General features: G+C 39.1%; 2 protein-coding genes across 3 annotated transcripts in view; one reads left to right on the top strand and one right to left on the bottom strand.

Annotated features, from left to right (window-relative positions):
- The window catches only part of LOC146320523 (guanine nucleotide-binding protein G(q) subunit alpha), a 27,792-nt gene extending 24,782 nt beyond the window's left edge, over positions 1-3,010 (bottom strand). Inside the window, exon 1 of the mRNA XM_084728801.1 lies at positions 2,003-3,010. Within this exon, the coding sequence (XP_084584927.1) occupies positions 2,003-2,138 (136 nt within the window). The 5' untranslated portion in view covers positions 2,139-3,010. The remainder of the gene's footprint in view (positions 1-2,002) is intronic.
- Positions 2,711-18,460, top strand: wdr31 (WD repeat domain 31). 2 transcript variants are annotated; one of them, XM_084728805.1, is made up of 10 exons: positions 2,711-3,138; positions 9,068-9,127; positions 9,903-10,035; positions 10,366-10,440; positions 10,552-10,696; positions 13,781-13,881; positions 14,083-14,150; positions 15,239-15,380; positions 16,816-16,978; positions 17,055-18,460. In XM_084728805.1, exons 1-10 carry the CDS (start codon positions 2,711-2,713, stop codon positions 17,255-17,257), a joined length of 1,518 nt encoding a protein of 505 aa, XP_084584931.1. In that variant the 3' UTR covers positions 17,258-18,460. The 2 variants fall into 2 exon arrangements, with proteins under 2 accessions (XP_084584931.1, XP_084584929.1); XM_084728803.1 differs by lacking the exon at positions 2,711-3,138 and adding an exon at positions 7,400-7,700 and having other exon boundaries at positions 9,057-9,127.

Here is an 18,460-nt window from a genome sequence, read left to right as displayed (position 1 = left end):
AGGATCGCCACCCCCCAGCCTCACATTTCACAACCCAACACTGCAAAAATGCACAGGTACCATTATGGTACCATTATTTAATGATTAGGAGTTAAGCAGAGCTGCAGTGATTTGATGATTAATTGATTAATTATTCAAGCAGGAGAAAAAAATTTCCATCTTGATATCTGATTAATTATTTCAGTCATTTTCAAATTGTCATATGATTGGTAGTTCAAGGTTCAAGGTTAAATGTGAGGATTTGCTGCTTTTCTCTGTCATTTATATAATAGTAAATAAACAGTATTTGGGTTCTGGACTGTTTGTTGGACAAAAGAAGCAATTTAAAGACCTCACTCTGGGCTCTGGGAAATTGTGATGAACATATTATAGACTACATTACAGGCACAATTGATTAAAGAGCTGCAATGATTAATCCATCAACTACTAACATAATCACCAACTATTTTGACAATTGATTAGTAAGTTTGAGTAATTTCTTAAGAAGTGTCAAAATTCTCTGCTTCCAGCTTCTTAAATAAGCTTTGTTTATTCTTTACTCATCTACGACAAAACATGACATTTAAGGACATCATCTTTGACTCTGGGAAACACTACTTGGCATTTTTCACCTTTTTATGACATTTTAGACAAAACAACTAATTGAAAATAATCGTCAGATTAATCAATAAAAGAAAATAATGGTTAGTTGCAACCCTAAGTCGAATGGTTTGGTTGGATTGGTTAGAAAAAATAAGCAATTTGAAGATGTCACTTTGAGCTTTGGGAAATTGACATGAGCATTTTTAACAATGTATTTAATGATTAAAATGCATAAATGTGGCCTATATAAAGGTGTGTTGATGAGCATACCATCACACAAGCCTCTATAAACTGTATGATGGGATAGCATGTTTCCAACCCTGCTTCACAGACTTGACACCTGTGATATAATCATTGCCAAGCTTAGGTGTTGAGCTGCAATACTGTCTTGATTACTCCCAATAAAAAGCTAGACTTTGGCCCAGCCAATATTCAACATACTCTTGAGAACACCACCTGGATGGGCCCCATGTTCTGGCTACACAGGTTGCAGTCAGGACCAGTGGATGCATGGCTGTTTTAGATGTTGTATTACTTGACTTCACCCACTTATTCATTATATCCACATTACTGATAATTATTTATTAAAAATGCCATTGTGTTAATATTTTGTGAATGCACCAATAGTCATCACAATAATATTATTCCAATATCAATATAAAGGTTTCTGGTCAAAAAATATTGTGATATTTGATTTTCTCCATATTGCCAGGCCCTACTATACTACTATACTTTACCTACTATACTTTTAAGATCACTTCACTTTTAAGATCATCACTATATGAGAATTTATGGTATGTTATTTTAGAGACAATGAATGTGTCTATCAAGCTGTATATCGCCACATTGCCTATGAACATGGAGATATTATTCATAAGCCATATTGCCCAGCCCTTGTGCCATCTAGTTCTTTGATATTTGAGAGCAGACATCTCTACACCCAACATCTCCTTAACTCTGCAACCTACACAAAATCTATCTAGATGGATAAACAGAAGTACAGGAGAGGGGAAAAATGTGTACTTTTGATCTGGGAATTAACTTTCCCTTTAAGAGGTAAGAGTTAACCCTGTTGTAGTAACTCTGGAAAGCATTTGTTTCCTAACCGGTCGCAGTTATTCAAATCAGGTGGTTTATTATTTTTTTTTTTTTTACACCAGGAGCCCTGTAGGCCTGACCAGGCAGCATCCACTCCCTCTGCTGACCTGCCAATCTGTGCACTCGACTCACAACACCGAGATTATTTCAACCACGCACTCCCAAACTTCACTCAGGTGGGAAGTCCATTTAATAGACCCCCACCATGTCCAGCTACCTTCCCCACCCCTGCCCGCCCGACAAAGGTATTTGTGCTGCGAGGAATTTAGTGCTTTGCATCTCCTCTCCCTCCCCCGTGTTTCTGCCTGCACGTCGAGCTTACCGAGAAGCAACAGTTTCAGTTCCCGGCGTGCGTCCCTCTTATCCCGGCGGAGCTGCCTTTCGATCTCGTCGTTGATCCGCCTGGCTTCTTTCGCCTCCTCGCTGAGGCAACACGCCATTATGGATTCCAGGGTCATTTTGTCTGCCTTTTTTTAAAAGCACAAAACACGCACTTTTCTGCTTTTTTCCCCACCCTCCTCCTTTACTGATTCATTCAGATTGGTCGGAGTAAAAAAGAAACAAAAACAGAGGCCCGTGAATGCCAAAATAACGTCCTCATACAGGCCTGGTGGTGGTGAAATAACGCGTGGACGCCCTTTATAATGAGTCTGAACAGCGCACAGATTGTGCTGGAAAGGAAAATTAGATATTTGAGAAAATATTGACCCCCCCTCCCCCCTGTTTCGGTTCGCTTTCTGGGCCTCCCCTCCGACTGCTTTTCAAAATAGTGTCCAAAGCGGTTTGAGTTGAATATCTGTGCGATCTTAATTGGTGTAATCTGCTTTTCCTTCTCAATATGATCAACAGATCCTTTTAAGACACATCCTCCGTACTGCCGTGTGTGATCTCGTTAAGCGTTGCCATCCGTGCCCGGGTCGGCCACCTCTCTTCTTCTTCTTCAAAGTCTTCAATGTTGCTATTTTTCAATCGGCGGAAATCCCAAAATGTTCAAGTTATCGTCCGTGGGTGAGGCCAGCGGGAAAAACACATGCGTAAAGCTGTCCGTTTATTTTCCAGTGGCTCGACTCCCGGGCGTGGTAAGGCAGAATATGGCGGACTTTCACTCCAATCCGCTAGGCTGGGATACAGTACAGTTATCTCTCTCTGTCTGCTCAAAAAAACCAAGAAAGCCGCACATAACATAGCATTTCAGCCGGAGCCCTCGATGCCGCAGCGAAGATATACGTCTCACTACTGTGTTAAAAGGCGTTTACGTCCATGGCTGAGCGTAGCAGGGTGGGAAAGAAAAAGGTATAAACGCCGTGTTGTTGCCTCTTTCCCCCGGCCAATCTTCTCCTTTTCCTCAATTCTCTTCATGTATTTTTATTACAGAGGCCATCCACTCCTCCGCTGGCAGGGTGACGTCGGCCTCCCATCGACCGGGGGGGAGTGTCACGTCAAACAAACGCCACACAAGTATTTATGCCATACCCCAACCTGTGGAATAGAAAATGTGTATGAATGGAGGGGCTGAATGGGCATGTGTGTAATAGCAGGCGACTCAATTTAAATGTTAAGTATTTTTGTGCTGACTTTGTGGGGGAGAGTGGGGAAGTGTCGTCACAGCCACTAGTCAGGGTATGTCAGCTTATAAGATCTATTTTAAAGGGGAAGTTCACCCCAAAAGCAAAATGCACATTCTTTTTTTTTTTATCAGTAGTGCAGTTTATCCATTAAGATAGTTTTAGTTTAATTGCAAAGTTTTGGAGATATTTGCGATTTCTAATATAATAGATGACATTCTGCTTGTGTTGCTCAAGGTGAAAATCAAAAAAAAAAAAAACAGAATTTGAAAAACTCAACAGCCATGTCTCTTTTTACAAGCCATGACCAGGTTATTAAAGATAACCCACAGACCTTGTTGTCAGCTGTTTCATATAGGAACTATTTTCCCTCTACCGGACTACACCCACCAACCACATCACAGCACAGAAGGAAATGTGCATCAATTCATAGATGAGAGGTTCGTGCTATAGTGACAGCCATATAAATACGATAGAGCTCAATAGGGCATTGCCACAAGTTTTCTCAGAGGCAACTCATGATATTGCAGCGAAAAAAAATCCCTGCAGCCCAAAAAGCAATTTACATGGCTGCATTCCATGGAAGCAAACCTGAAAGATAAAACTTTGGGTCTGGTATCCAGTTGTTAAAGTGATAGTTCACCCAAAAATTTAAATTCAGTCATTATCTACTCACCGTCATGCTGATTTAAAGTAATGTTTAGTTTTTCAGTTCATAAAGTACTGCTGGAGTTTGACAGGAAAACTGTTGCAGAATCTCCCAAACATTTTCCATACTGCTTAACTGATGTAATCCAAGTCTCCTAACACATCCATGGTGACAGCGCAAGATATAATGGCATCCTCCTCAGCTGAGCTGTAACACTAGCATACGGTCAAGTTTCTCATGTCAAGTTTAGACGTTTCTCACTTCTTCAAAATGTCCATTCCTTGTATTTCACAAATCATCTCAGCTTTTAAATTTCACTTTTTGTCTTGTAAACCCAATACTTCCTCTATTTCAACAGGATACTTCTGTACACATTCCAGTAAATATTTCCTTTGAGAAAAACTTAATTGTATCCACCCTGTGTAATTTTTTAGGAACTAGGAAACTGGAGAGTTACACAGCTGTTATTTGTCATATTATTCATTTTAGGCCCACACGCTTACAGATTGATACAATGATAGTGGGTATATCATGTATCAATTGTTCCATTATTTTCATTTCCACTGTTCTTGCCTGTGCCAAGTTATCAGTAAATTTAGCCCTGTAGCAATGCTGGCTTTTCCACAACCTGTAAAGGTATCTCACTCATTCATCAGTCAGTTATATAAGTCAACATATTATTGTGTGAGCAGTCATGTTTTGGTTTGGTGGGTCTTGTGCCAACAATGAACTTTTCTGGGCCAATAAGAACAGTAATGAGCTTTGGTCCAAAGAAACACTCTGAATTTCTCTTTTGGATCCCAGTCAGATTATGGTCCAGAATCATGGCTATAGAATGATCACTGACTGCTGTATAGGCCAGTTTTAGTTTAAAGGCCTTTTGTGTTTAAGATCTGCCTGAAAACTTGCCAGCTTTGCTTGTTGATGGGTCACATGCTGTGCTTCACCTGTAATACTGCCTCAGTTAATGTAAAAAATCATTTGTCCGCCTTTCTTTGCTTCTTATTTTGGGAAGTAGCCACACTCTGCTAACGCAATCTAAAACCATCAAATTGAAACATAAATTTTAGTCAGATTAGCAAATGTGCATTCACAGGGCAAAGTTAAGGACTTGTTAATTAGTTCATAAAGAGCTATAGCGCTATAGTATACTTTCAGCAGTGTGTGACATAAAGCTCTGCACTACTCCTCGTGACAGTGTTAGTGAGGCAAATAAATCTTGCAACATCAAGTCACAGATAGGATTATAGTGAAGTGAGAGCATTTATTCTCATGAGCTGCTTTTCTTCTGCCTTATTACATAGGCCTATTAAAGTGAGTACACATTAGACAAGGCAAGTAAAAGAAGCAAGTCAAAGCACATTATACCAGGGGATCTCAAACATTTTGTTATAACGGACTAGGCCCTGGACTCCTGTTTATGTACCTGGGCAGGGACATGAGTTGGAAAAATTTTGAGACAAAGAAAACAGAGAAACATGTGTAATAGTCATTGGAAAGTAATGTTTGGTTTGTGATACCATTAGGTGATAAGAAACAATCTTAGTATTCAGTAAAATGCCTGACAAAACTAAGTTGAGAGTTTAACTGTAGTCATACTTACTTAAACCATTTGCTGCAAACAAAGTTAGAATTGAGGTCGCCTCACATAGGTATTGAGCAGTGTTGATTGTAACCTAACTAAGTGGCCTATTTAGACCATTTAAATGAGAACATCCCAGTGACTCAGTGCTTAATTGCATGTAATGCCTTTGCTTAAATCCAGCTCATGAAGTCAAAGCTGTTCTTATCTTTCCTGACTTTATCCACCAAACAATGCAGGCAAAAACCTGAGCTACAATGAAGCACATGAAAATGTGACATGAAAAGAAAAAAAAAATGTAAAAATCGTTCTAGCAGAATTAATGTTAGCTGTCCAGGGACCTGTCTGTCTGATGATTCGTCCCAGATTTCCAGCTTGGGGAGCCATTCAGCCTGTGTCTGTAATGAAGGTCAACCAAGCAGCTCTCTAGAGTGACACCCAGCCACAGGTCAGTAACTTTTTAACCTGTCATGTGTTGTTCAGCATAATCTTGTTTAAAGTTGAGAGCCTCCTTTAAGCAAATGAAACATGTTACTGGCTGAAAAACATATCATCCTAGTTTATTTTTCATCAACTAGGAAACCATGCAAATTTTAATTATATATTTTCAATTGAATTGAATAATTTTAATAAAATGTTCTTGACTGAACTACATGTCCCCATTCACATGTATAATGCACATACAGTTTAATCTTTACATTTCAGCCAAAGAAAAGAACATAAAACTTGGATCCTTCCATGACATTGAGCAGTGTGCAGGTTAAAGCAAGAGCATTGGGATGCTGATGATACCTGGATAGAGAAGTTTGAGCTTTTGGTTTTTGGCTCTTTACCACACAGTGTTAATGCATCATAGATTTATTAGTAGCTCAGAAATGATCTGGATAGCAGCATATGTGGATGTCTAAACAATGGCCATAGCTTCACTATGTCAGATTAGGAAAGGTCTATTCAATATACTCTATATTCAGATAATACATTCAAGAAGGGCCAACTATACAAATCAGGCAATTGCCCAGGACTTAGTTTGTGATTTTTCTTAAGGAGTTCTGGAATATGCATTAACTCAACTCAGTGTAATTCAGCTTTATATATATAGTACCATTGTTTCACGCATGCTGCCTGAAGTTCCTCACATAACAAAATGAAAACAACACAGTCAAGAATTAAAACAACAACAACAAGAAATACTAATTTTGCAAGAGTAAAAATTAAAACAATAAAACAATTAAAAATAAACCAATAAAAGTCAGTTGGGATACCAGGGATAAAAAGAATTATAGTAAAAATCAATGACTGAGGCTTAAAAACTCAGGATATAATATTACTCTGAATTAGAAATGACTACTACTGCACAATATCAAATCATAAAAATAAGGGGCTTAAGGTGAGTCCTGTTTTTTAGGCTCTGTTGTAAAAAAGGTCCCTCTGTGAAAATTAGTTCTTAAGGCCTTAATTATTTTTTTAAACTGATATTGTACTCACATAGTAGTGGATATTTGTGAATTTGTGTTTAATCACCATAAGACTGAAGACAGTGCACAGAGAGAATGAAGAGCTTAGCAGCTACGTTTCCCTCTGAAAAATAGTTAGAATTACCTCATTAAATATAAGATTTCTCTATTGACTGATTTAATAGAAAAAAAGGTTTGAATATGTACATTAATAACCAGAATAAGGTTTATTGCCAAGATGTTTTAGTGTATAACAATAAACATGGTAAGAAGAAAAAAAGAAAGATAAAAGCAAAGATAAAAGTAATGTCTTCACTGTGGAGCCTTTACTGTGCACAAGAACTGAAACATACATAGCCAGAGATGCGACAATAAAACTTAAGTACTAGTTACATCAGACTTTTATTTTGTAAGAGAAAAGGCTTTCGATTACTTCCTGTCCCTTATCACGTGACCCCGCCCTCGCCTGGATACGAGAAAGCGTCGCTCCATGGTCGCTACGGAGAGAGGGATGGGTCCGTGTAGTTAAAAGACACTTTCTGGGCACTTTCCTGCGCAGTTAGGACAACTTTCTGTAATGGCAGTGTGCGGGAAACTCTTCTCAATCGTTTCGACAACGACTCCGACATGTTTTAACGGTTGTACATCCACGTTTTGGTGCTACTAGGGCTTTGATCTGTGTTGGCATGACAGATACAGATTAGTTAGCATGGTAGCGGGCTAGCCACACTGCCTCAGCATCACACAGCGACCACACCTGCCGGTGACAGGTAAGAAATCTCGCTTCACTTGTCTCCACGACTGTTTATCACAACCCATACACCATTTTTCACCATTAGTAACTTCGGTTAAAATCCATTGGTATTGTTGCGTAACTTAATGACTGGCAGCACAGTTCATAGCAGGTGTTTTCGAGTGACTAACGTAATTCCTTGTGACAGTAATGATGCGGCTCTAATAGGATTTTAGCCCTCTCCTTCCTGCCGATTGTTTGAGGAGTAGCTACGCCAGGATAACGAGGGAGGAGCTTAGCTGTACGTGTGCATGTGTGAGAAAGTAGTGTTGGTTTAATCTCAGTTTGTAGACTTATGCAAGATATTGTGCAGTAAGGAAGATGGGGTAAATTTAATTTTATAGTACATATCATACCCAAAATCAACCCAAACTGCACTGCAGAATACACAGGCACAAACACACACACAAAAAAACACATACAAAAAGTAAAAGCAAGCGAGCAGAAGCACGTCATAGAATAAAAACAATAAAAGCAAAATCACAGAATAAAAGGCTGAAATCATTTACCATCTATTTTATTAAATATTCATACATCACTTTGGTCTGGTCTTATATTCATATTTGGTTATTGCTGAAAATGGAAAACATGCCTCCATTTACTAATAATGATATTATTTATTTTATGGGCAACTTGGATGCTGACATTTCTGACATTGTCACTGTTGTGGTTATTCTGTGTACATCGTATCAAATTCATACTTATAAGTGAAATGGAAGTTCTCCCTCGTTCACAGTGTTCATTTATAATTTTAACAATTACTTTAAAGGGATAGTTAACCTAAAATGGAAAATTGTCTACTCACCCTCATGCTGATTGAAGGTCAGGTTTAGTTTTTTAGTTCACAAAACACTGCTGGAGTTTCATAGGAAAATAGTGTTGCAGAAAACGAGCTAAAATATGTTTGATGTGAAAGATAATTTAATCAAAAGCAACAGTGAACAGATAGATCTTTAACTTGGATTTTAAAGTGGTCAACATGGAGCCTAAAGCAGCTTCATCATGTTTAGTTTTGACTCAGCGAAAAAACCACGAGCCTGCAAGCTTCATAGTGTGTCAGGAGATCTGATCAGAATAAGATCTACTTAAGTTGAGAAGTGTGACATTGATAATGTTGATATCCTGAGTATATTTAATGGCAGTGATATACTTTAGAACATCCAGTGTGCTGTCGATTTCTGCTTAATGTCATTATTGTCTATTATGATATTGAATTTCTTTTGCTGAGCTTTTGAACTGACCTGAACTCTTGGTTTGATCCATTGCCTCTTGTCATCACCACTCACTAAATGATTTTTGCCCAAATTTGATAGCGTGTCTCTCTGTGTGTCAGTGTGGCTGCAGGTTCCTAGCAGACATGGGCAAACTACAGAGCAAGTTTCGCAAGAGGTCTGAGCTCTACAGGTGAGATAAGTGCACCACTGAAACAGTTTCTGTGTCCTCATTTGCACTGCATGCTATTTATATCCAGGATTTCAGTGTAAAGTCTGTGCACACTAGAGAAGAATAAAAACAAAGTGCTATAAAAGGATGCCACTTTACAATAGGAGTACTTTTATAATTGACTTATACATGGTTTATAATTAGGTTGTAAACAGGTTGTAAAATCATTAATAATTTGTTACAACACATTAGATAAAAGGGGAAACATGGACCTGCTGCTTGCCAAATAGTGAACCCACATTTATGTGTACTGTTAAGCCTGCTTATGCCTCATCTTCTTCATCAACAGTAGATGTACCTGTCAACTTCATTAGACATTTGGTAATAGATTACTGGCATTTAGCCACCATCCGCATATCTAATTAACATATTCATACACTAAGGCTTTGGCACTGTTTACCTTGACATTTTCACCATGCACTGTTTTATGCTTCATAATAAGACTCCCTTTACCAATTAGAAATGTTAGTAACTCATCAGTAAGATTAGTTGTAAGCAGTAACTGGATCTTGCAGACGCATGAAAACATTAAAACTTGCTTATAATAGTTTATTAATGATTCATAAAGTGTTTACAAACTAATTAATAACATAATTATAAACCATTTCTAAATAATTTATACACTTGCTAAATATCAGTCATCCCCACAAGCATTATCACTAATTAATATAGCCATTAATATCAATGTAAATAGTGGCTGAATATGTTAAATTTGTACTTTTGTGTGTGTGTCCAGGGCATCTCAGGGGGAGAAGGCAGATAATACCTTTGACAGTCAGGTGGTGCAGTATGAACCTGCTCATCAAGGGTCCATCAACACTGTCACCAGTCTCAGCCCAGATCTATGTGTATCTGGTGGGAGTGATCAGGTAAATGAATCTATGCACTAGTAGTTGATTACTTTAAAATATTTTTCTAAAATAATTTTAATCACAGTATTAATTTCACTATGTTTTTTGCTCTGGCTTTTAGAGAAGTGCAAGTGATAAAAGAACCAGCGTAATAGTTTTACAGTCATTTATTAGAAAGCCTAACGCAAGAAAATGCAATTCACTTTGTGTCATTGAAGCACTATAAATTGTCTACATGTTTTCACATGTGTGGGAAATGTGAAAACTGTGAAAAATAGGGATTATCATCTGCGTATATGCCTGTTTGTGTGCGTGTATGTGCATGTGTGTTTGTGTCTGACCCTGTAGGCTGTGGTGGTGTATGACTGGAAACAAGGCCGGATGTGTCAGTCCTTCCAGGGTCACAACCGGGAGGTTACCAAGGTAACGTCAATACAGTGTGTGCTCAAACTGATAAAGGTGTGACGCTGTACAGAGCTGTTACACATTTCACATTTATGTCTCCTCATAGTTCTTCCTCTGTTTCTCTGCCAGGCGGTGTGTTATCCAGGCAGTACATGGATCTTTAGTGCTTCACGGGACAAGACTGTTTTGATGTGGGACCTAAACCAGGGGGACGAACCAATTCAGGAATTTTGTGGACATGAGCTGGTGGTCAATGGAGTAGCTATCAGCCCTGGTACACACACACGCACACACACACACACACACACACACACACACACACACACACACACACACACACAATGAGTCTTCTCACTCATGAGCAAATATTGAACTGTAACTTTGTTTTTATTGCTTAAAGGCATACTATGAAGGATTTTCCCAAAAAACAATGTATAGATTCATATAAAACCAGAAGCGGTCTCTCAGCAGAGTGCAGATTCTGGCCAGCTAACAGATTGTGAACTGCGTGCTGCAGTGCCACCACAACTGCCACATACAACCAGCAAAGATTTGCAAAGTTCCACTAAAATTAATGTGACTGCCACATATGTTGTTCCAAACTGAAACATGATTTCAGACTGAAGCAGTCAATGATCACTTGTGGCCCCTAGTGGCTGGTAGAGTGAGAAGTCAGCTTTCAATGGTCGTATAAAACAGAGCAGTCAAAAAATAGAACTACTGCTTAGCAGCTATATGTCTCCACCGGCAAGTCAAGTTGCAGTTTACATCCATGTCTGTCCAGACTCACATAATATCATACGGTATGAAGTGAAGACTTTGAAGGAATTTAATATGGAATTTAACACTATACAGACCTTCATGAGAACATGATGGACATGAGCTCACAGTTATCTTGGACTTCTGACTACCAAAATCTAATCAGTCCATCTTTGAGTCCAACTGGTCATTCATGCAATGTTGGAAGAAATTCCCTCAAGGCATAACCCACTAAAAGTGTGTGGTCATGTCTAGGAATTAATATTTTTCCCAATAGTGTTTTGGGAAAAAAAGGGCTTCTTTTCCTGGAAATCCTGGGAAATTAACTTGTTTTTAAGATATAATTTTGGCTACTGTCGAAACAACCATCATATTTCAGGCAACACCATATGTAACAAAGAGAAATGTGGGTTCCTAACCTGACTGCTTCAGTGTGTCATCTGGTGGTATTAATAATTATTGAGGCAGAACGTCATTTCAACATTAAGCACCATTATATTGAACATACTATAAATTGCACATGCTGCATGCAGCTTGACCTTCGTTGCAGCTGCGAGGATGACAAAATTTGTTAAAACAAGTAATTTGGTGTTTTCAAAATCATTCTATTAAGCTGCGTTCAGAGGCCACTGTGTGAGTCCAGCAGAAGGCTGTCACAGTGCATCACTTGGCCTAATAAAGTCAGTAATCACTCTCACTCAAAGTTCATTCAGAACTCTCAAAAAGCTCACTTAGTGTGACATTATGGATGGATTATTCATGAGATTTTGGTCGTCTTTCTTCATTGGGAGCCACATTTCACCACAACCAACTGTTAAAGGTAAATCCATCACATGCTGCTATCTCTCAGTATTTGGATAAAGTATGAAACCAGTGTTCTTGAGGTTTTGGGCTTCATTTGGAGTTTTATCTGAGATTTTAAATGTTGCGGTGAACTGCCTGTTCAACCTCAGTACAGTGCATTTGATCCCTCGTTCAGACAGAGGAGTGCACACTTTGCATCCTCATAATTTAATTTTTTGAAGTACTTCCACACAAAGCTGCTGTCAGAAATTGTGTTGTGTTCGTCTGATTTAGATGGTAGAGCCACAAGTTACTGTACTAACTGTATTAATGGAGTATGTGTGACTCTTCATCAGTTAGTTAAAGTGCTCCTTGTGCTCCACCGGTGCGCGCACACACACACACACATCACACAGTTGTTTCATCTGCGCCGTTGACTATGTTATAATAAAGAATAATATACTATAAACAGTATATTCCCGTATCTTCTGAATTTTTTGTCAAGTTTTTGCCCAGTTTCTCATTTTATGTTTATCAGGAAATGGGGAATGGTTTGGAGGTCAAGTCCCGGGAATCCCGATTAAACCCCAGTGGTATCTGTATCTGCAGAGATCCAGCCCTCTGCCTGTATTTCCTCATTTTCTCTTATTTTGCTGTGTTTGGGACATTTCTGGGTGTCAACCTTTGGTCAGTGGTGTGTAGCCCCCAGCCAATAACAACATGCAGGCAACTAAGTTACATCACTGTTTCCATCTCTCTCCTCTGCTCTGCGAGTGCTGGTCTGCGTGTCTCGTTGAACGAGGGTGGTGCTGAGCTACACACGCATACAAACACAGGCAGAGCACAGTCAACAGGATTAAGGTTCACTTCGGCTGCATTCACACAAAATCCAGCATTGTGTGGAGGCGTGGGCGTGTTTATGTATGCTTTAGGACGTAACAGCTGTGATCAGAACTATCAGAAAATAAGGTTAAGTGTCTGTGATTCAGTGCTTTGCTCTCACTAACGCCAGTCCCTCCCCTAATTCACTTATTTCTGGATGTCACTGCTGTAGCGCCTCTCATTCATTGAACCAGGGAGGAGGGGCCAACTTTGAATGGCGCGTTTACAAACAACACCTGACAAATCCTGCATAGTATACCTTTAAGATAAAGTTGCCAATCTGCAATTTGTAGTATATCACACTGCATGATAAAACTCAAGGTTATCTTACCAAATATAATCAGGTTTATTTCTGAGTAGACAGCATCATATTTCTCCCCAAAACAGGTTACTGTCAAAAACAGTTTCTAGTCATACACTTTCTCAGTTCCTTGTATTGAAACTGACATGGGAACATAACTCTCTGAGGACAGTTAACAAATATTAAACAAAAAGCAGAACAACACATCTATCAAGAGCACATCTCCTCCTTTTCAACAACTTGATGAAATATCTCTGTTTCTTTTGGCCACCAGTTATTGCAGCACCAAATATACAAAAGTGCTGTGAAAACAAAACTCCTGGCATAGCTGTGTCAAACATACTTAAATAATGTTTGTATGAATGTTCACCATCAAGCCTCCTGAGTATAGATCTAATTTGAGATGTGGTGGAAACTTCTCAACCAGCAGGGTGGTGTTGACGGCTGAGGGAATATCTCTGAACTGATCCCACGTCCTGTTCAGTCACAATGTTTTTATACATTTTAAGTGAAATCTTAACTACTCCCAGGGCTTTAGAAGCTTTTGCCCTTCAGTGTAACTGTAATTTTATGCAAACTGTCAGTTATTGATCTGCTCTGAACATTTGGAACTGTTTTCATTGTGGTTTGTAGATGGAAGAAAGCTGTGCACTGGTTCTCGTGACAACTGGATGTGCCTGTGGGATATTGAATCTGCAAAATGTGAACAGAGACACAACATTTCTCGAAACCTGGTGAGAATTACAGTTAATGCTTTTTTTTTTTGTGCACACAACCCCGTACGAAAAATTGTTCCAAGCTTGCTGGATCGCCTCAGGTGTGTACCTGACCATGTAAGAAAAAAAAATCAAATCAATAAGCCATTCAGTCTTTACTTCCCCAGTTCATGTCCTGCAGGCTTTAAACTTTTGCACTTTCCTCTCTTCTCTGTCCAGGTTACTCATGTGTGCTGGGTGCCAGGCAGCTCCTCTGTAGTCCAGACCTCTGAGGATAAGACCATCAGGTACAGAGAGATTGGCTACTGCAACTATGTTACCGGAGCATAGCAAGAAAATTGAAATTCATTTGTTTGCAGTTGGTGAAATATATGTTTCTACTTCATAGGAAAATATATAGCAAAAAATGTGTTGTGTTTGCTGCTGCTACACTACAGTTACATGATAATGACTTGTCTGTGTCTGTTTGGGGGTCAAAACATTACATGAACAAGTCACAAAAAACATTTTTTAATGCTAAAATCAAGTGCACACAAACTCGCAGTAAACGATTAATTTATTGAACACATGGTGACGTCTCTAAAATGAACAGTGCTGTTGTTGTTGACAGTCAAAGAGTACTTTCACTCAACACTGTGGTGCAACATTTTCTCATGAAACAAAAAAGAAAAGAAAACATCATGGCCTGAATGTTTGACTGATTACCATAGATTTTCATCTGCCTTTATTACATTAATCTAAAATTTTGTACTCTAACTTTTGCTCATTGCCCAGTGAATACTTCTTTCATATTTATTGTCATTGTACCATGACTTATACAATTCAGCAGGTCACAAAAAAACATTAACCTATGCAACCGTTTACAGTTACGTCAGTTATTTACTGCTGAATAATTGACCGCTTGCTGCTGTTATCCCAACAACATAAGTCAATATGTTGCCGTACGTGTGTTTAAGGCTTGGGATTGTACCTGTACTCTTTCATAAAACAGCGCAGCATTCTCTTTCTCACAGGTGGTAGGAGAAAGAGAACAAAGAAAGTCTCTTAAACTGAATCATAAGTACTTATAGATGTATGTAATATGTTGTACACGACCTTGGCTAATAAACCAGTAGGTTGATATAGTTGTGTTTGATGGCGGCTACCCGTGCATTAGCATCTGTTAGTCAGGGAGAATGTAGTGATTACACATCTGTATACTCTTGACCTTTAACATTACCTCACGCAGCCAGCTGTTTGTTTGAAATAAATCATGCTGAACATGTTTATTCCATGTACACGTCAAGTTATATCTTTGATGTGAATGTGCACATACTACACTCTTTGTCCATACATTAATGTATTTCTACAGTAATGATTCTGTGCATGTGTGCAGGGTGTGGGACAGCCGAGCATGGCAGGTGACGAATACTTTTCCAGCCAAGCAGTACATCCAGACCCACTGTGACGTTTCTCCAAATGGAAACTACTTGGTGTCCAGCAGCAATGGTTTTGGAGGCCAGGGCTGTGAAGCCACGGTGAGACTACTGGAGGTGTTTGTGTGGTTGTTGGCTGTATAGCTGTAGATGTACAGATGGTGGATGGGTTGAGGCTGTTAGCGTGGTGGGGTTAATTACAATACTTCCAGCTAATTAAAAATATTTTTAGTTGTCATTGTTTTATTATCAAAGTACCCATGTTCACAACTGGCATTACAGCCCATCTCCATGTGTCTTGAGTGATCTCTTGTGATCAGATCTCACTTCTCTGCTCTGTATGCAAACACAACATAGATCATTCCTTTTGAAAGACCAAATGTGTTGTTGTTAGACATAACTTTAGACAGAGAGCAACCACCTGTACAGTGATGCCGCAACAAACTGACACAATGTTTTTACAAAAAAGAAACTTAGTTTATTTAACTGAATACCGAATTTACAGGAAGGCACAGATGATAAAGGATTTGAATCAAGGACTGGTTCCAGTTGAGAACTGGTTCCAAATTATCCAATTCATCATGTGCCTCCAAGCTTATCAATTTTTTTCTGCTGTTTCTCCACTGTGTTCAGACAGTTTTTTTTCCCCACAGAGAAAATTCAGTAATCAACAAAAGAATCGATCAAAACTTGAATTTGAATTGAGAACCAGAATCGATAATAGAATTTCCAACATTTTTTTAATCTATTCCCATCCCTAATTAAGAATTTACTGTTTATTGTCTGTTTTATTTGTCTCTTTTATTCTGTTTTTATTCCATTTTTGCTCCATCTGGTTTTAACTGCCTGATTTTACTTGTCCCACTCTGGAAATGTTTTAATCTTGGGTCCATTGGTCCATCTTTACCATGTAAAGCATTTTGTAACTTTGTTTTAAAAAGTGCTGTTAAGTTTATTACCATTATTACTGTAGTCATTTCAATTCCCTGCTCTGCATTCAAATAAAAACGTATTTCATTTCAATGTTCAAAGACCAAATGCAGCTGCATAACAGTAGTAGCCAGCATTTATCTGTCTACTAATCTATCCTGGTAGGTAAGAGAGCCTAAACTCGCAATTTGCATTCCAGTGAACCAAATGGAAATCAGACAGCATGTTTTGTGTGTACTTCATTGTGGCCCCGGACACATTGCATGCATTCTGCTGAAAGAACGTGGTCACATTCAGTCAGATCCACTCTATATGTCTGAGTGATTGGATCTCAATGTGTCATCCATGCATTTTGGGCGCGCTCACACCTGTACTTAGAGCTGTCCACTTGTGATAGGATCACCCAGTACGCATGTTAATGTCAGGTGTAAACAGACACTTTGTGTAAAATCGAAAATCCCTTGTCTGGCTACTACACAATTCTGTTACTGATGTTTTCTACAAATTAGATTTTAAATCTGTAATGATCTCTAAGGGTGGTGTGGATCGTTTTGAAACGTTTGACTCCATCATTTGTTCTCAGTGGCGTTGTGTCTGTGTTTATTAGCTCTGGGACCTGCGTCAGCCTGGCTGTAAAGTTGTGGAGTACAGAGGCCACCTCCAGACCACAGCCTGCTGTATGTTCCTGCCTGTGCCTCCTGGTGGCACCGCTCGGGTAGCAACATCCTCTCATGACAGCTCTGTCAAAATCTGGGATCAGAACACAGCAGGTAACACCCGCTCGAGTACAAACACTGTTTGGGTGCTGAGTCTGTTTTCACTAACTCCCTTCCACCCTCTGTCCAGTCTGTTTAGCGACACTGACTCTGGATGGCGCTGGTCCTCTGGTCTCTCTGTCTCCCAGTGACTCCACCAACCTGCTGTGTGCCAGCTTCAACTCCGGCCTCCACCATATCCAGGTGGGCCAGGGATCAAACCAAGCTCAGGGTTCAGGGGCAGGCTCAGGTGGTGCAGGTGGCCTGGACATAAAAGTTGTGGCACGTTTCTAACCGCCTGGTGTGACTTGCAACCTCGACCTGCAAACAGACAGTGACTCAGCGAGCAGTGTCGCTGGATATGGACATTTATTTTGTATGATTTTACATATTTCTATAGACAATTTTGCTTTACTAGAATGCCATACAGTGAAGAATGACAGGAGATAAGTGAGAAAAGTGAAGGCTGATAGTGACTTGAAAGGAGGATGCACCTTTTGTCCATCAGAGCCACACGGACACCCATCATAGCTGCTCTTCTGGAACACTGGTCTGTAAGTCACATCACACAATAAATAATAAGACCAAAAACACCCAAATGATCCTGCTTGGATTGCTGCCTTCTTGGACCAGGACAGAGTGACTGGGGATTTCTCTCAGTTTATACACTACTTTAGCTGCGTGGAGCAGTACACACACACACACACACACACGTTTTATTGGTTTTATTGGTGGTGCTGAATACACGTTTGGAGGACATCTCAATGTGGCAGAAGGTGTTGAACATTTGCAAGTTATTTGGATGTAGCAGGAAAATATTTGGTGAGATGTTAATTCTGAGTCTGACAGACAGTTAGAAGCCATAGAATTTCATACTAAGATTGTGTCATTTTTGGGCGGGCAATAACATTTAGTGGCTGGAGTCAGACTTGCAGTCTTATTTCTGGAAAAATGCTGTTTTTATGAGGAACACGTGTATGTTCATAATAATATGTAACCACTGATTAGTTTATACTGTAGCATTAACCTGCCAAGTGTTAGACCAACTGCCTACAACACAAGACTGTATAAACATGCTTTTTTTTTTTTAGATAACGTTTAGTTGATAAAAGTTTTTAAAGATACAGATTCTGATATTTTTGAACTGAAACTGCCGAGAGACAGATGATTGTCACCAATATCCAGTATATTTAAAATGTAAAATTACTATGCATAATACCTGAGGAATACCCTTTTTAAAAAAATGTTGTTGGAACAATCAAATGGTAATGAAAAATATTGCAAATGCGAAAAAGCTGCTCTGCATCTTGTCAAATCGACACCTGCTACCTGTCAGTTACTGAAGATATTGTTTGATCAACATTGATTGAGTTTTCAGGGTTTTTTTTGTTTTTTTTTTTACTGTTGTGGCTACTGTGCTATTAACAACAAATATTGAACTAGTTTGCTGAATTGTCAGGATATGAATTAAAACACTCTTGTATATGAAGTGTAAGT

The sequence above is a fragment of the Lutjanus erythropterus genome, chromosome 10, assembly GCF_056507025.1.
Source record: "Lutjanus erythropterus isolate fLutEry1 chromosome 10, fLutEry1.hap2, whole genome shotgun sequence".
NCBI lineage: Eukaryota > Metazoa > Chordata > Actinopteri > Lutjaniformes > Lutjanidae > Lutjanus > Lutjanus erythropterus.
This window is presented reverse-complemented; position numbering and strand designations above follow the sequence as displayed.